This window comes from Vanessa tameamea, chromosome 25 (assembly GCF_037043105.1).
Source record: "Vanessa tameamea isolate UH-Manoa-2023 chromosome 25, ilVanTame1 primary haplotype, whole genome shotgun sequence".
Classification (NCBI taxonomy): domain Eukaryota; kingdom Metazoa; phylum Arthropoda; class Insecta; order Lepidoptera; family Nymphalidae; genus Vanessa; species Vanessa tameamea.
In genome coordinates, this window is record NC_087333.1 from 1336369 (window position 1) to 1350415 (window position 14047).

General features: G+C 33.2%; 1 protein-coding gene across 1 annotated transcript; it reads left to right on the top strand.

Moving 5' to 3' along the window:
• The first annotated feature begins 844 nt into the window (after positions 1-844).
• On the top strand, positions 845-8654 carry LOC113399508 (facilitated trehalose transporter Tret1-like). Its single transcript, XM_026638657.2, has 7 exons — positions 845-975; positions 3794-4023; positions 5557-5880; positions 6564-6696; positions 6867-7090; positions 7873-8067; positions 8385-8654. Exons 1-7 carry the CDS (start codon positions 891-893, stop codon positions 8637-8639), a joined length of 1446 nt encoding a protein of 481 aa, XP_026494442.2. The 5' UTR covers positions 845-890; the 3' UTR covers positions 8640-8654.
• The last annotated feature ends 5393 nt before the right edge of the window (positions 8655-14047 follow it).

A 14047-nucleotide genomic window follows, 5' to 3' on the forward strand; every position in this document is an offset into this window, starting at 1 on the left:
AATTTAAGTTTATACGTTGAGGCTGTTCCAAAAAAATTCAAATAACCGAAGCAAGGAACCCATGAGTTTTTCAGTATTTAATTTTTGTTTACAGCTAATTGTTTAAAACATCGTGAACCGTTATATAATATATAAGAAGTAATTCTACCTTAATATAACCGTTTTATCCCTATTGGAACGTAGTTTTAGTGTTATATAGATAGACGGATTGGCAAAAGTGCTTATTAATGCATCAAGAGATCGGTACTATAAGAATTATTAATCATTCAAAATTGAAACCTAAATATTCTTTATTCGAGTATGCTCATAAAAGCACATTTGAATCGTAATATTAGAGTGTTGAATTAATTGTAAAGATACCACACCACTGGTTCAGAAAGTAAAATTCTTAAGAAAACCGGCAAGAAACTCAGTAGTTACTCTTTATTCACCATTATGTTATGTATAACAGTCATGTCAATAATGTCAATATGGTACAATATAATTTATACATATCCTCATATCACCAAAGCACCACCAATCTAGGAAACTGGGCTCTTATGTACCTTGTACCTGTAGTTACACTGGTAAGAACACTCAGTCACCCTTCAAACCGTAACACAACAATAATAAAACAACATAATAGTAGAATAAACTACCCCATTTTCTCAAGAGGGGCGAAACGGAAAAGAGTTAATTTTTTGCTACCTGACCTTCTTGATAACAAAGACAACGAAACATTTCTGGTTTATATAAATAAATAACATTTATTTGGAAACTATTTCAACACTCTGTACAATTGTATGTATTTAATTTTATTCTATAAATACATAGTGAGGAGTTATTACTACTCAATAGATTCAATATAACGTCTGTAGTCGGAACGAGTTCGAACTATTCAATTGTGAGAAATGTCAAAAAATTTGGAAAAATCAAAATCGGACATCGCAAAGAAAAATGGCCACACATATTTACAATGGATTTTTGCCTTATTAGGTAGGTTTAATTTTAATTTCATGTCATATGCTTTTAATGACATTAGTATTAGTTCTTATTTCGGTGTGTTTTCACAAAAAAGTTGATAATTTCTATTTGAATTTAACAGTGAACAAAGTTGGCTGCATTTTAACCAATCATTAAACTACAATCACTCGATGGTACTGTTTCTCTCTCCTCATTTTAAATCGAAAATTTCCGGAGTTATAAAATATTGGCTCGTATTTTAAAATGAGAAGGAGAGTAGAAGCAGGTGTGTCATATGAGCTAGCGTTAAAAAATAGCAAGTACTGTCATTTTCTAAGACATTACAATTTAATTACCTTGATATCTCTTGGTAATGCAATAATGAGAAGACCTGCAAATTTTGGAAGATATACTAAGACTTCGTTACATGGTATAAAACAAAGTCGCTTTCTCTGTCCCTATGTCCCATTGTATGCTTAAATCTTTAAAACTATGCAACGGATTTTGATGAGGTTTTTTTTAATAGATAGAGTGATTTAAAGAGAATGATTTTGTATGTATATTACGTGGACAATATAGTAGACACTGATAATTTTAGAGGTTTCTAATGTGATGTCGTAAAACGACACATTTTTTTGCGCATATATTGCAAACTCTGACTGAACACTATGAGATAGATCAAAATAATGTACTACAGAATTGTACACCTCAAAAATGTCTAAAAGGTATGTGTCTATCTGTTAGTGATAACCCATAATAACATTTTTTTGTCATTAATTTTTATCACAAATATTGGCTAATTTTCGAAGCGATTTTAACCTATACAGCATTAATCCTTATCCAATCAAATACCTTAAATACATCGTTGATTTAATATTGATCTATATGGCCCTTTACAGCATATGATTTAAATGAATATTTTCGAAGATATTACAGATTGAAAAATTGCGGAACGTAGCGTTTGCGGTGGTACCGGCCGGCCGGGGCGGGGGGAGCGAGCTATAGGCTCGTCGGAGGCCGCGGTTCTCCCTGTAGCACTTTGAATTTAGCATTGATCGGACCCGGTTATCATCGGAGCTCTCTAGCGAGGGAAATAACAATCCATACTTCCATACTAATATTATAAATGCGAAAGTAACTCTGTCTGTCTGTTTGTCTGTCTCGCTTTCACGCCAAAACTAATGGACCGATTTAAATGAAATTTTGTACACAAATAGTCTAGAGCCTGAGAAAGGACATTTTTATTTGGAAAAAAAGTGCTGTAAAGGGTTGAAAAGGGGGATGAAAGGTTGTAAGTTGTTGAAAGTATTGTCATGTTTAGAATTTTTAGAACTAGAAGCATAAAAGTTACATTTTAGGCTGTACACTTATAAACTAACATATCATGGCACCCACTCAGGAGGGAATTATGGATATTCTACCCCTAAATGGATGAAATAGGGTTTGGACGTTCGTATGAAATTTTTTAAGTTATTTTTTTTTTATGAAACGTTATTTTTGGGATACTGATTAAAAAGGAGTAGATACTTATTTAAGTGTTTCTGGATATTCTACCCCTACGGGGGTGATATAAGGGTTGAAAGTTTGTATAGAAGTCCGTCATTTTTAAGATAGAAACTTGTACTTTTTTTTTGGGATACTGATTAAAAATGAGTAGATATGTATTTAAACGTTTCTTGATATTTTACGCCTAAAGGGAAAAAGTAGGGGTGGACATTTCGTGTACAGGTTAGTCTGGAAGTCCGTCATTTTTAAGTTAGAAGCATGAAATTTTATTTTTGTGTTACTGATTAAAAATGAGTTGATACGTATTTAAGCGTTTCTGGATATTTTACGCCTAAGGGGAGAAATACACACCAATCTGGTATACAAAGAGGTTAACGTAAATGAGATTAACGTAACATTTTAAGTTAATTTGTAAATATATTCATATTCTACGCGGGCAACGCCGCGGGTAACAGCTAGTTAATTGATAAAATACCTAACCTCTTAGATGTTAGAAGCTAAAGCAAATAAAATCTGTATGATCAGTGTAACTTCTTTATATTGTACATTAATGGTAATTTACCAGAAATATTTATTCAAGTATTAACAATGGGACAACTTTACATATAATACGTGTAACAACAAATAATCGTTATATCTATCACCGTAATATTGTATATAACGTTAGATAATAATCAAACTCGTGACATTGTAAATAAGCTGAGACTTTCTATATAAAATATATATTTTTTTACAACTTTTATGCAAGGAGATTTACCAGATTACCCAGCAGAGGTATTTCTTAAGAAGTAACTCGATACTCACTGAGGAACACCATCGAAAAATGTCAGATTGATGTGTGACATAGATTATAAAATCATTATACGTTTCTGTTTATTTATCCCACGTTATAATACAGACACAATCTCACAGCCCGTCACAGCAGGTTACAATTGAAAACCAGTGGAATTGGAACCCAACATGAGCTTAATGATACACTTGCTTGTTTCTCCTACAACTATCACATTTAAAGGACACACGAATTAAAATAGCGTATCAAGGTAACTCAGCACCGACGTTTCTCGAATGAGAGACGTAGTGAGTTCTTGCAGGATAGCCACTGTACTCTTTGCACTAATAATAGATTTTAACATTTGTGCCGAAACTAAAACATATATATATTAAAAAAAAAATAGCGATGATATCACTAATAATGTCTTATTCGTCATCTTCCACCTGATAACAGTTCATTGACTTCCAATTTAAACAAATTATGTTTTATGTTGTAATATTTACGTATTACGAAATGATTTTGATAACAGTTACAAAACACGTAAATCATGAGTTTTTTGGTCCAATGTTTCAGCCAATTGTACTCACTTGGCTTATGGATTGGAGTGCGGCTGGATATCACCAACAACAAAGACGCTCCAATCTGAGACTTCTCCTTCTGGCTATCCCCTCTCAGATGGACAAATCGCGGGGGTCGCTAGCTCCATGAGCACAGCGGCCACGTGCGTTGTTATAATGCATTCTTACATAGCTGATATATATGGGAGAAAGATTAATATTATTATTATAGCTTTCTTGGAAGCGGTAAGTAAAAAAGAAGAAAAAAAATTAAATTAAGAATATAAAAAAACCTAGACTGTGCGACGTTGTACACAACAACCACTTTAAAATAAAAAATTTACTGCATACATACATGTATTATTATATTGATTTAACCAAAGCGTTACCACCTCTGCTAACTGCAACTCATACTGCAACGCTGATTTTTAGATGACAACTTAGATACCTTTATTCAAAGTTAAGCAAAGCTTGAGGTTTAAACAGCCACAGCAAAGCATACTGTGGTATCTGTTTCACATCTCACAAGAGTGTTCAAATGCACTGTCGTTACGTACATGGCAAGACTGACTCAGACCTCAGATCTCAGACGAAAACGATTATAAAAAATATCTCTTGTTTTATTTAGTATTATTACCGCAAAGTTAATTAAAACTATACCAAAGATAATAACTTGAAGTGTATAAACACTCGAGTATTACGTAACGTTTAGAGAAGGGGGCAGGGGTACAGAAAAACGTTACGGTGCGTTACAAGGGGTGGAGGGGGTCAAAAATCTTCAAAAATTGCGTTACGTAATACTGGAACTCTCCCTATAGAAATAAATTTGATTATACTCTGTTCAAGTTAGCTTAATCATTTTGACAGAGGGGCTAGTGATGGGAAACAGAAAATATAACAGTCGATGAAACGATGGAATGCGTAATTCAAAATATAATTATTATTTTTATTTTTTACCTTATTTTTCTAAAACGAGTTAAACCAGCTAACGAGACCCCAACCAAAAGGACCCTCGTTCGTAACAATAACTTAACAATGATCTTCAATAATGACTTTTTGTAATCGATATTTGTAACAGTTACTGCCTGTCATTCGCGTCCCTACCGTCCGACCGATGTAACATTGCACAAGCGTCTATTATTTTCAGTGTTTCTATTTAAATTTTACTTTAAAGCAATAAAAAGTCTTTTCGGATAACGCTTGAATCTTTAGGGACTTTTGTATTATATGTAATTATTTTTAAATATTTTTACAATTTTTAAAATCATTAAACTAAGAAAATAATATGTTCGTCATTGCAAAGTTATGTCGATCAGAGAAATTTACATCTGTCAAAAAGATCAAGCTAACTTGTACAGGGTATAGTCTTAGTTCAGCATTGGACTGTAAGAACTATTAACCATTCCTTATTAGCCCTTCTGGGTAGTTACGACTCACTGATGATATAATCTACTGCCACGTAGATACTTCGTATTGGTGTGTTCCGGTTTGAAGAGTGAGTAAATCAGTGTAACCAAAGGCACGAGGCACATAACAACTTAGTTCTCAAGGTTGGTTTGTCTCATTGGAGATGTAAGGAATTGGTTTAAATTTCTTACGACGCCAGTGCTTGTAGGCAGTTGCGACCATATACCATTAGATGCCCATTTACCACTCCGCCTACCTATTTATTAAAAAAAAAAAACATATTTGTATAATATATTTTCAAGTTAATTGTTAAAAAGCTATCAAGATATTCTGTAATAAATTATCAGCGAGTAGAATTGGTTTGTTTTCCAGTTATCATGGATAATAAGGATATTCTGCACGTCTTTCACGAGCCTCGTCATAGCGAGAGTCTGCGCTGGGATAGCTGCAGGTGGTTGCTATAATGTTATACCAATGTACATTAAAGAAATCAGCCGAGAAGACTTAAGAGGAATTCTATGCACATTCTCCATGGTATTTCAAAATGTCGGTGTTTTCATCATGTATTTTATTGGAGCGTACCTGGACTATTATACAGTGATGTATGTGATTGTGGGATTACCAATTTTGACTATGTTGGGCATGATATTGGCACCTGAATCTCCTGAGTTCCTGGTTAAACAAGGAAAGATTGATGTAAGTGTTGATTACATTATTTTGAAATTTTAAATATTATATAAAGATTTTATTTACAAGATACTAATAAATGGACGTACCTTGTCGAACATCTTTAGTTATAGAAAATACTATATATATATTCAACGTAACACTTTTATATTGTACATTGAAATAAATATGCCAGAAATATCCATAATAATATTATTACAAAAGTCGCATATAGTACGTGAAAAACAAATAATAATAATTATATCTATCGGCATCAAATCGTAAATACCGTTAGATTATAATCTAACTAAAATAGTCTAAAATCACGATATTGTAAGCTGCCGCATTGTATATAAGCTCAGACTAACTTACTATATAGCACACATTTTTTTACAACATTTATACAAGTAAATTCAACTCAACGCTGATCACGCGCGTGAAACGTCGGAATATAATATTCGATATTGACTAAAATAATTATACAATTTATGGGGATACACGTATCAAAATGGCGTATCACCGTAATTCGTTGATCAACAAATTTACGAGTGAGAAACAAAGTGAATTCTTACAGAATAAAAATTTTATGTGTGTTTTTTTTAATTTTTAGTAATAATAATCAAAATTAACTTTCTATTCGTATTTACGCCGTATTCTTTTTATAAGCTATATTAATCATTGAATATTAAAATGAACATTTATTAACATTACAGCAAGCAATAGAAACAGTCGCATTTGTAAGAGGTCTTGACAAAGATGATACAACTGTTCAGACGATCGTTGAAGTAATGGTAAAGGATGCGGCTCATTTTAAATCTCTGCCGAATCTCACTCTTTTAAGCATAAGTATGTATAAAGAAAAAAATATTTTAAATAAAATAAACATACGGAATTACCGTATTTTTTTTTGTCACGTGGATGTCAAGTGGTGGCAATATATAGAGCTCTAAAAAAAATTATATAAATTCTTCTTACGTGTTGAAACTGAGAATTCAAAACGTTTCCATTTTTTTCAGTGAAGAACAAAATCTGGCGTCGTGGTTACATACTTATAATGATTGCCTTTACTTTTTACGAAATAAACGGTGCATTTGCTATTATAACTTATGCATCTACAGTGATCAATTCAACAGGAATTGAATTTGAAATCAGTCCAGATATACAATCACTGAGCTTTCCAGTAGTTATGATGACGGGTTCACTGGTCCTCGCTTCTTGCGTTGAAAGAATTGGAAGAAAAGTAAGTGGATCAATTCGTTTAGAAAAATCAGGTTTCGTACTATTTTGTTCTGAATTAATGTCCTGCCGTCAGACTAAATAAAGACCCGGTAGTAATGGGTGTTTTGTGGTCGGAATCGCTGATCCAGCATTTTTTTTTTTATGATATCGGTAGGACGAGCAAATGGGCCACCTGATGGTAAATGGTCACCACCACCCATAGACAATGGCGTTGTAAGAAATATTAATGATTCCTTACATCACCAATGCGCCACCAACCTTGGGAACTAAGATGTTACGTCCCTTGTGCCTGTGTTTTTATTAAGAATGAGGTGGGCTTGTTTTATGAGAGAAGTATCTTATTGTAAATTACGTAATGCAAATTTACTACAAATATCGTATTATAATTATGTTAATGCTTTCAAGCTATCGAGAGATTATAATAGAACGAGATGTCCTTATAGTAAAATGTATCTGAACTTTTAGATTATAGAAGAGAGTGATCTTTGCAGCATTAATCAATTTTTTTTAATGTATACCTAAATATAATATTGTTATTGTATGTTTAAGTGTTTACATTAAATATTAACAAAGATTGTCGCAAGTCGTCATAGCTACGTAGGGTAGCATTGAAAATCAGCGTTGAGTTTTTGGAGCCCAAATTGAAAGCTGAATGGTACAAATATTTAGGACACATTTTTTATTTGTCAGGATTCTATATTTTTGTCTTTTTTTTATACTTTTATAATTTTGCCGTGTCCTTGATAAACTTTTTTTTCTATTTACTTAATATTATAATTTCAGACACTCCTGATTGGTGCATACATCGTATCATCGCTTTGCATGTTCGGTTTAGCAATTATAATTATCCTGCACAATCAAGTTGGCGGTGTACCGGGTTGGCTTCCAATAATTTTAATGATGATGGTTCTCGCCATGTACAGTGGAGGTGTTTGTCCAGTGACGTTTTTAATTTTGACAGAAATGTTCAATTTCCAAGTGAGTATGTTATGTCATCAACGAGCACTACTACAGAAGATATTCTAATTTTAAGTAGTTTTCATATTAATAGATAGATATATAGATAGATAGATAGAAATCTATGAAGGTCTTAAAAGAAAATATTTGATCTATATAAGATACCATATCTGAAATTCTGAGAAATTGTTGAAATTTCTAAAAAGGTAAAATCTTATAGCCTTAAGTGGTGACCTTCAAGTTTTCCATCCAGTTGGCTTTATCATAAAATTACATTATAAAAACTGATATTTTAAAGAAATGACACGATTGTTAAATAAATTTAATATTATTTTCAGATACGTGCAAAATTGATGAGCTTAGTCGTAACATATGGTTGGTTATTGACTGCCATTTTGCTAAATATATATTTGCCACTATCGAATGCGTTAGGAGTTTATGCTCCATTCATAATCTACGGCTTCTCCAACCTTGGCGGGGTGTTCTTCACAATATTTTACCTGACAGAAACTAAAGGCAAAAGCGATACACAAATTCTTCAAGATTTAATGAGACGGAAAAAGACTGATAATGAAATATCTTGCATAGAATAAATTATATTCTTTTTTCCAGTATTTTATTTCTGATACACAATAATTTACCAAATAAACCCAAGATATTGTATTATAAGGAAAATTTAAAATGAAATTTATTGTGTCAGGCAAAACGTGGCACAGTGCTACCTTTCTGAATCCGTCATTTACTGAAATCATCTAAATTAAAAGGAAATCTGAACGGATTTGCCTTTGATCTATAATATGTGATCTATAATTTGACCCCTAGGAATTAAGGCCTGCATAAGACATCAGGGCATCATGGTAGCATACGAAAGCGATCCCGTGACGCCCGCCGAAGTGACAGAGAGGGTACCGCTGGTTTTTTAGTGGTCTCCTGATCTAATGCGTATAATACCCCAACTTAATGTTGATGTTTCAGCGAGAAAAAAAAAGGATATAATTTGACAGATACCAACGCTTTTTTATTATTTATGTATGTTCACGTTGTCAAAGTTGGTGCCATATATTTTCCGTAGACATAAGACATACGGTTTGTCAATAAATCGTTGAAAATGTTACTCCAGGACATGAGTAACTTTCTAAGACGACGGTGAAAAGAAATGGATGTAAAGGAAGTTGTTGAGGTGGCTCAGGCCATTAAATGTAAATTTCCTGCTGTGTTACATTTAAAAGCGAGTGAAACTTTTTCTCTAGAGTTAGTTCAAGTAAGGTATTTTTTTTTCTGTTCAAAGACAGAACGCAAGCAGAGTTGTAAGTTGTTGTCACTGTTATTCTTTAACATAAAAAAGTAGTTATATTATTATACATATTAACATAAATTGAATATGAACATTTTAAACTTTGTCTACACAACTTAACGATAATGTTTGTGTAACGTGACTAAATCAAATATTCACAAAGTCTTTCACTTTCTGTTTGATAAAAATATATTTTGAAACTTGTATTTAATAACCTCAATATACAAATAACAATATCATACAAACGACTATACGTCCTTTACACGGATGATTAGATAAAAAAATTATAATAATTCAATACTGAACATTTCTGTTATAGCCGTTTTGGCGCCACAGATGGAAATAACTAGTCATCAGATATTCTACCGCCGTACTGCAAAATTTAGTATTGTTGTTTTCCCGTTTGAAGGGTGAGTGAGTCAGTGTAACTGTAGGTACAAGACCTTAGTTCCCAAGGTTGCTTTTGCATTGGAGATGCTAGGAATGGTTAATATTTATTACAGCGCGTGGGCGTGGGCTATGGGTGGTGGTGACTACTTTAGGGGGGTCTCAGTACCCCGAGAACCCCCTCTAGGTGTTGGAGGCCCGCATAGGCGGGCCGACCGTCAGGGCGTCACGGTAGCATGCGCAAGCGATCCCGTGGCGCCCGCCGAAAGACGGAGAGGGTACCGCTGGTTTTTTAGTGGGTAAACCCGGCGTACCTGGGCGCACTCGGCGTCCAGGGCTCCGGGGAGTCCCACACACCCCCCCACCTTCCATCACGTGGGGGAAGCGCGTAAAGCGTATTTGCAGCGAGAAAACAAAAAAAAAAAATAGTGGTGACTACTTACCATCAGGTGGCCCATATGCTCGTCCGCCAACATAATAATGTAAATAATTTACAATGATTGTAAAATATTTAATTGACTACAAATTGCAAAATGTTAAAAGAACTTAAACTTGATTTTAAAAAAACTTTTCACTCACGAATTATTTTTTATATTATCATCAGTCATTAGAACGTAGGCCAATTTTTATTTTCTTTCGAAGTCTGAAGTCAATACTGAGTACTGTTGTTTGGCGGTAGAATATCTGATGGTACTTACCCAGACGGGCTTGCACAAAGCCCTACCAAGTAGTCAAAGCTAATAAACCATGTTAAAAATTCACTTCATTGTGCTAGATAAAATAGCTGTGGAATCTTATAGAAACGAATACCTTGCTCCAGGAAACTAAAATTAAATGTTATTCGTTTATCTTTCCTCTTCGTTTCTATATAATGATAGTCAGAGTTTTTTTCAAAAAGAGTTTTTTGTAATTTAGTAAAATTATATTAGTGTTCATTAGTTGTCTTGGGTCTGGGTGTTTGTGGTACCGTCGTTACTTCTGATTTTCCATAACACAAGTGCTTTAGCTACTTACATTGGGATCAGAGTAATGTAAGTGATGTTGTCCAATATATATTTATTATTTATTTACTGTAAGTATACCCCCTTTAATAAAAACATCCCGAAGAAAGTCTCGAGCTGCATTATAAACAGACCGTTTCAATATCTGTAACGTTACACCAAAGCAAAATGTCATAAGACATAATACCATGAAAGTAACCAAAGTATACTAATCGAGCAGTATCAACATCAGCTAATCTTCTAACTTTTTTGACCGCGTCTTCTGCGGAGCTGAATCTTCCAGTTAGGTACAATAAATGAAGTTTAGAATCCAATGCTATTTCCAAAAACACCGTCATACATCAAGACAGCCACCGTTTAATGATATGTTATCATTTTGCTTTCTAACATTTGGTAAGATAAAAATACACATTTTGTTTTTTGAGCATTCAAAGCTCAATTACATATTTGTAAAGTGATCGTGTTACAAAGAATATAATTTGATTTTTGAACGACATATTTGTGACATGTAACATTGTCAGAAAAATATATATGTTTAGAACAGAAAAATTGTTTGCTTAAATCTAGAGGGTGCCTTTAATGAATTGATGGCTGCAACACAACTTCTCCTCGAGCATAAATTTGTAAGTTATGAGCTGTTAAAAATCAACTAGGCAAAGATATTTTTTATTAAGGGAAATAATCTGGACTTGACGATTGATATACCATTTTTCTTTAAAGCTCGACATTTGTATATTTACGTTCTTCTCACAAAGTTACAAATCACCAGAATTAACATTATTTAGAGCTACATTTAATCCTCACTTCATCTATTAATTTTACTCATATTTATATTTATTCATTTAAATAATATTAATACGCTTCAGGTTCAAATTTATAGAAAAAATAAGGTGCAAATAATTTTAATTATTGGTACAAAACAGTTATACAAAATGTTTTTTATCAGTAAGCCCGAAAATCTCCGATATTTGACGGGCTTTATCGTTTTCAGCAATATTTGAAAGTATATCTTTAGGACCAATGGCTTTGATATGGATGTTTACATACATATTCATACTTGGTAAGTAAAAATTTCAGCAAATAGTTTGAACAAGAAACACGATGTTGTGTTTAAAAAAAAAATAATCCGTATTTATTATTTGTTTGTTTTGTAAATTTGGTTATGGAAGAAAATAAAAGTTATTTTTTTATGAAATTTGTAGGTGGATTCGCAAATATAAATGGTCACCACTGTGGTGATAAATTTAAGCCATTCCTTTTATCTCCAATATGCTACCAACCTTGGAAACAAAGTTGTTATGTCCCTTGTACCTCTAGTTGCACTGAATTACTCACCTTCCAAATCAAAACAAAACAATACACAGTATTGCTTCGTGGTAGAGTATATGATGAGCGGATGGTACCTCGCCAGACTTGCTACGCTTGCACGAAGCCCTAGCAAGTAGTTTCTATGCGATTTATTTGTGTTTATAGTCTCTTGTTTGGAGATGAAGGAAAATTGAGGAAATCCGAATATGACGTGTGATATTCTACCATACGTGTATCTATCAACACACATTGGAACAGCATGCTTGAATAAGCTCTGAAACTTCTCTTCCAGATTAGAGGACTATTTCATTCTTTACTTATTAATTTTTTTGCAAATTATAACCAAAAATAACATTAGAAATTTCATCCGTTAAAATAAACTTTAAACTATTCGATCTTCCTAAGAAGTTTTTTTTAAAAGAAAAATTGTTTTTAGCCATTATATTGAGATGGAATGACGCTCTGCACATGGGGACATTTACAGAATTCTTAAATAATCTTAAATGTCTGATACAAGAGCTGTCTGTCTATTTTGAGCCCTGCGGATCACCCATCGAGCTAATGGAAAGGTTTTATACAAATTCACTTAATTTGAATGTATATATATCAGGGAAGCACCACTGAATTTGTATGTGCTTAATTTGTGTTTATAATTCATCTCGTGCTCGACGGTAAAGAAAAAAAGTCGTTAAGAAACTTGCATGTATCTAATTTCAACGAAATTCTACCACATGTGTATCCACCAACTCGCATTGGAGCAACGGAGTGGAATATGCTCCAAACCTTCTCCTCAAAGGGAGAGGAGAGGCCTTAGCCCAGCAGTGCGAAATTTACAGGCTGTTAATGTCTTTGTGTTAAAATCTCACATTTTGATACGGTGTAAGCTTGTAAAACACTTGTATTATAAAATAAATGAATTTTTTTGTTAAGCTAAAGATGCGGGATGACGAGCAATTAATGAGGAGATAAAATGAGGCAATCAGATGTTTTTTAACGCATATGCGTTCGAACTTTAAAAATATTACTGTTAATTGAGTTAAATCTTATTATCCGTATAATCTATACTATTTTAGGTATGACATCGAACATGAAATTCTAAGAGCGGATCGAAAACAATAAAAATAAAAGAAGAAATCTTTCATCACATGAATAAAGAAAGTAAAAACAACAAAAGATACAATAATTAAAATTATAACACGCATAATAAAATAATATTGATCTAATCGTAATAGAAGAGATTCGTGATATAAAATAATGAAAAGAAAACGAAGGTCTTTCATATTTTAGTCAATCTGAGCAAGATACCGTCTCACAGACTATAGTAATCTCTAGGTGACATTCTGCTTTGCTTGTTTGCACAACTTATTCCAGCATGATGAAATGTACACATCATATTTGCCTATGTATGTTTGATAATATTTGTCGAGATAAAGTTGATAATAAATACGTGATACCGTCATCTTGTCGGCTTTTAGATACACATCAAAGGAGATCAATAAGGTAAATATTTGCTTTTCTTGTCCACACTCTGTTTACTAATGGCATTGTACGACTCTTGTGTCCATTATTTTATGAATAAGCCAATATTTTGATCGAATAACTTTTTGATCAAACAAAGCGATATTGAGCGAACTGGCTAAGCAAATTTGAGATCGTATCGAAGCTTATACAAATCTGGACTCGACTAATCCTGTCACGGTTTGATAGCGTCACAATTTGCGGTGGTGCGTGTGACTAGTGTGGACAGAATTGGTTTATATTTTATTATTAAACGAATATTTATATGTCCAGGTAGAGTGTCGCGTTACTTTACTGGGGCGCGTGTACTTAGAAGCCAACCGATGGCCATAATTTTTTCACCGCATTCTCCACTTTGACAGTTCATTTATTTTTCAAAAAAATCAAAGGTTGAAAGCGTAAATAACGAAGTGGACTTCTAATAAAGTACAAATTAAATATTTTTCACATCCCGTCAAAGGATAAATCATCATCGAAGGAAAAAAAAAAGTCA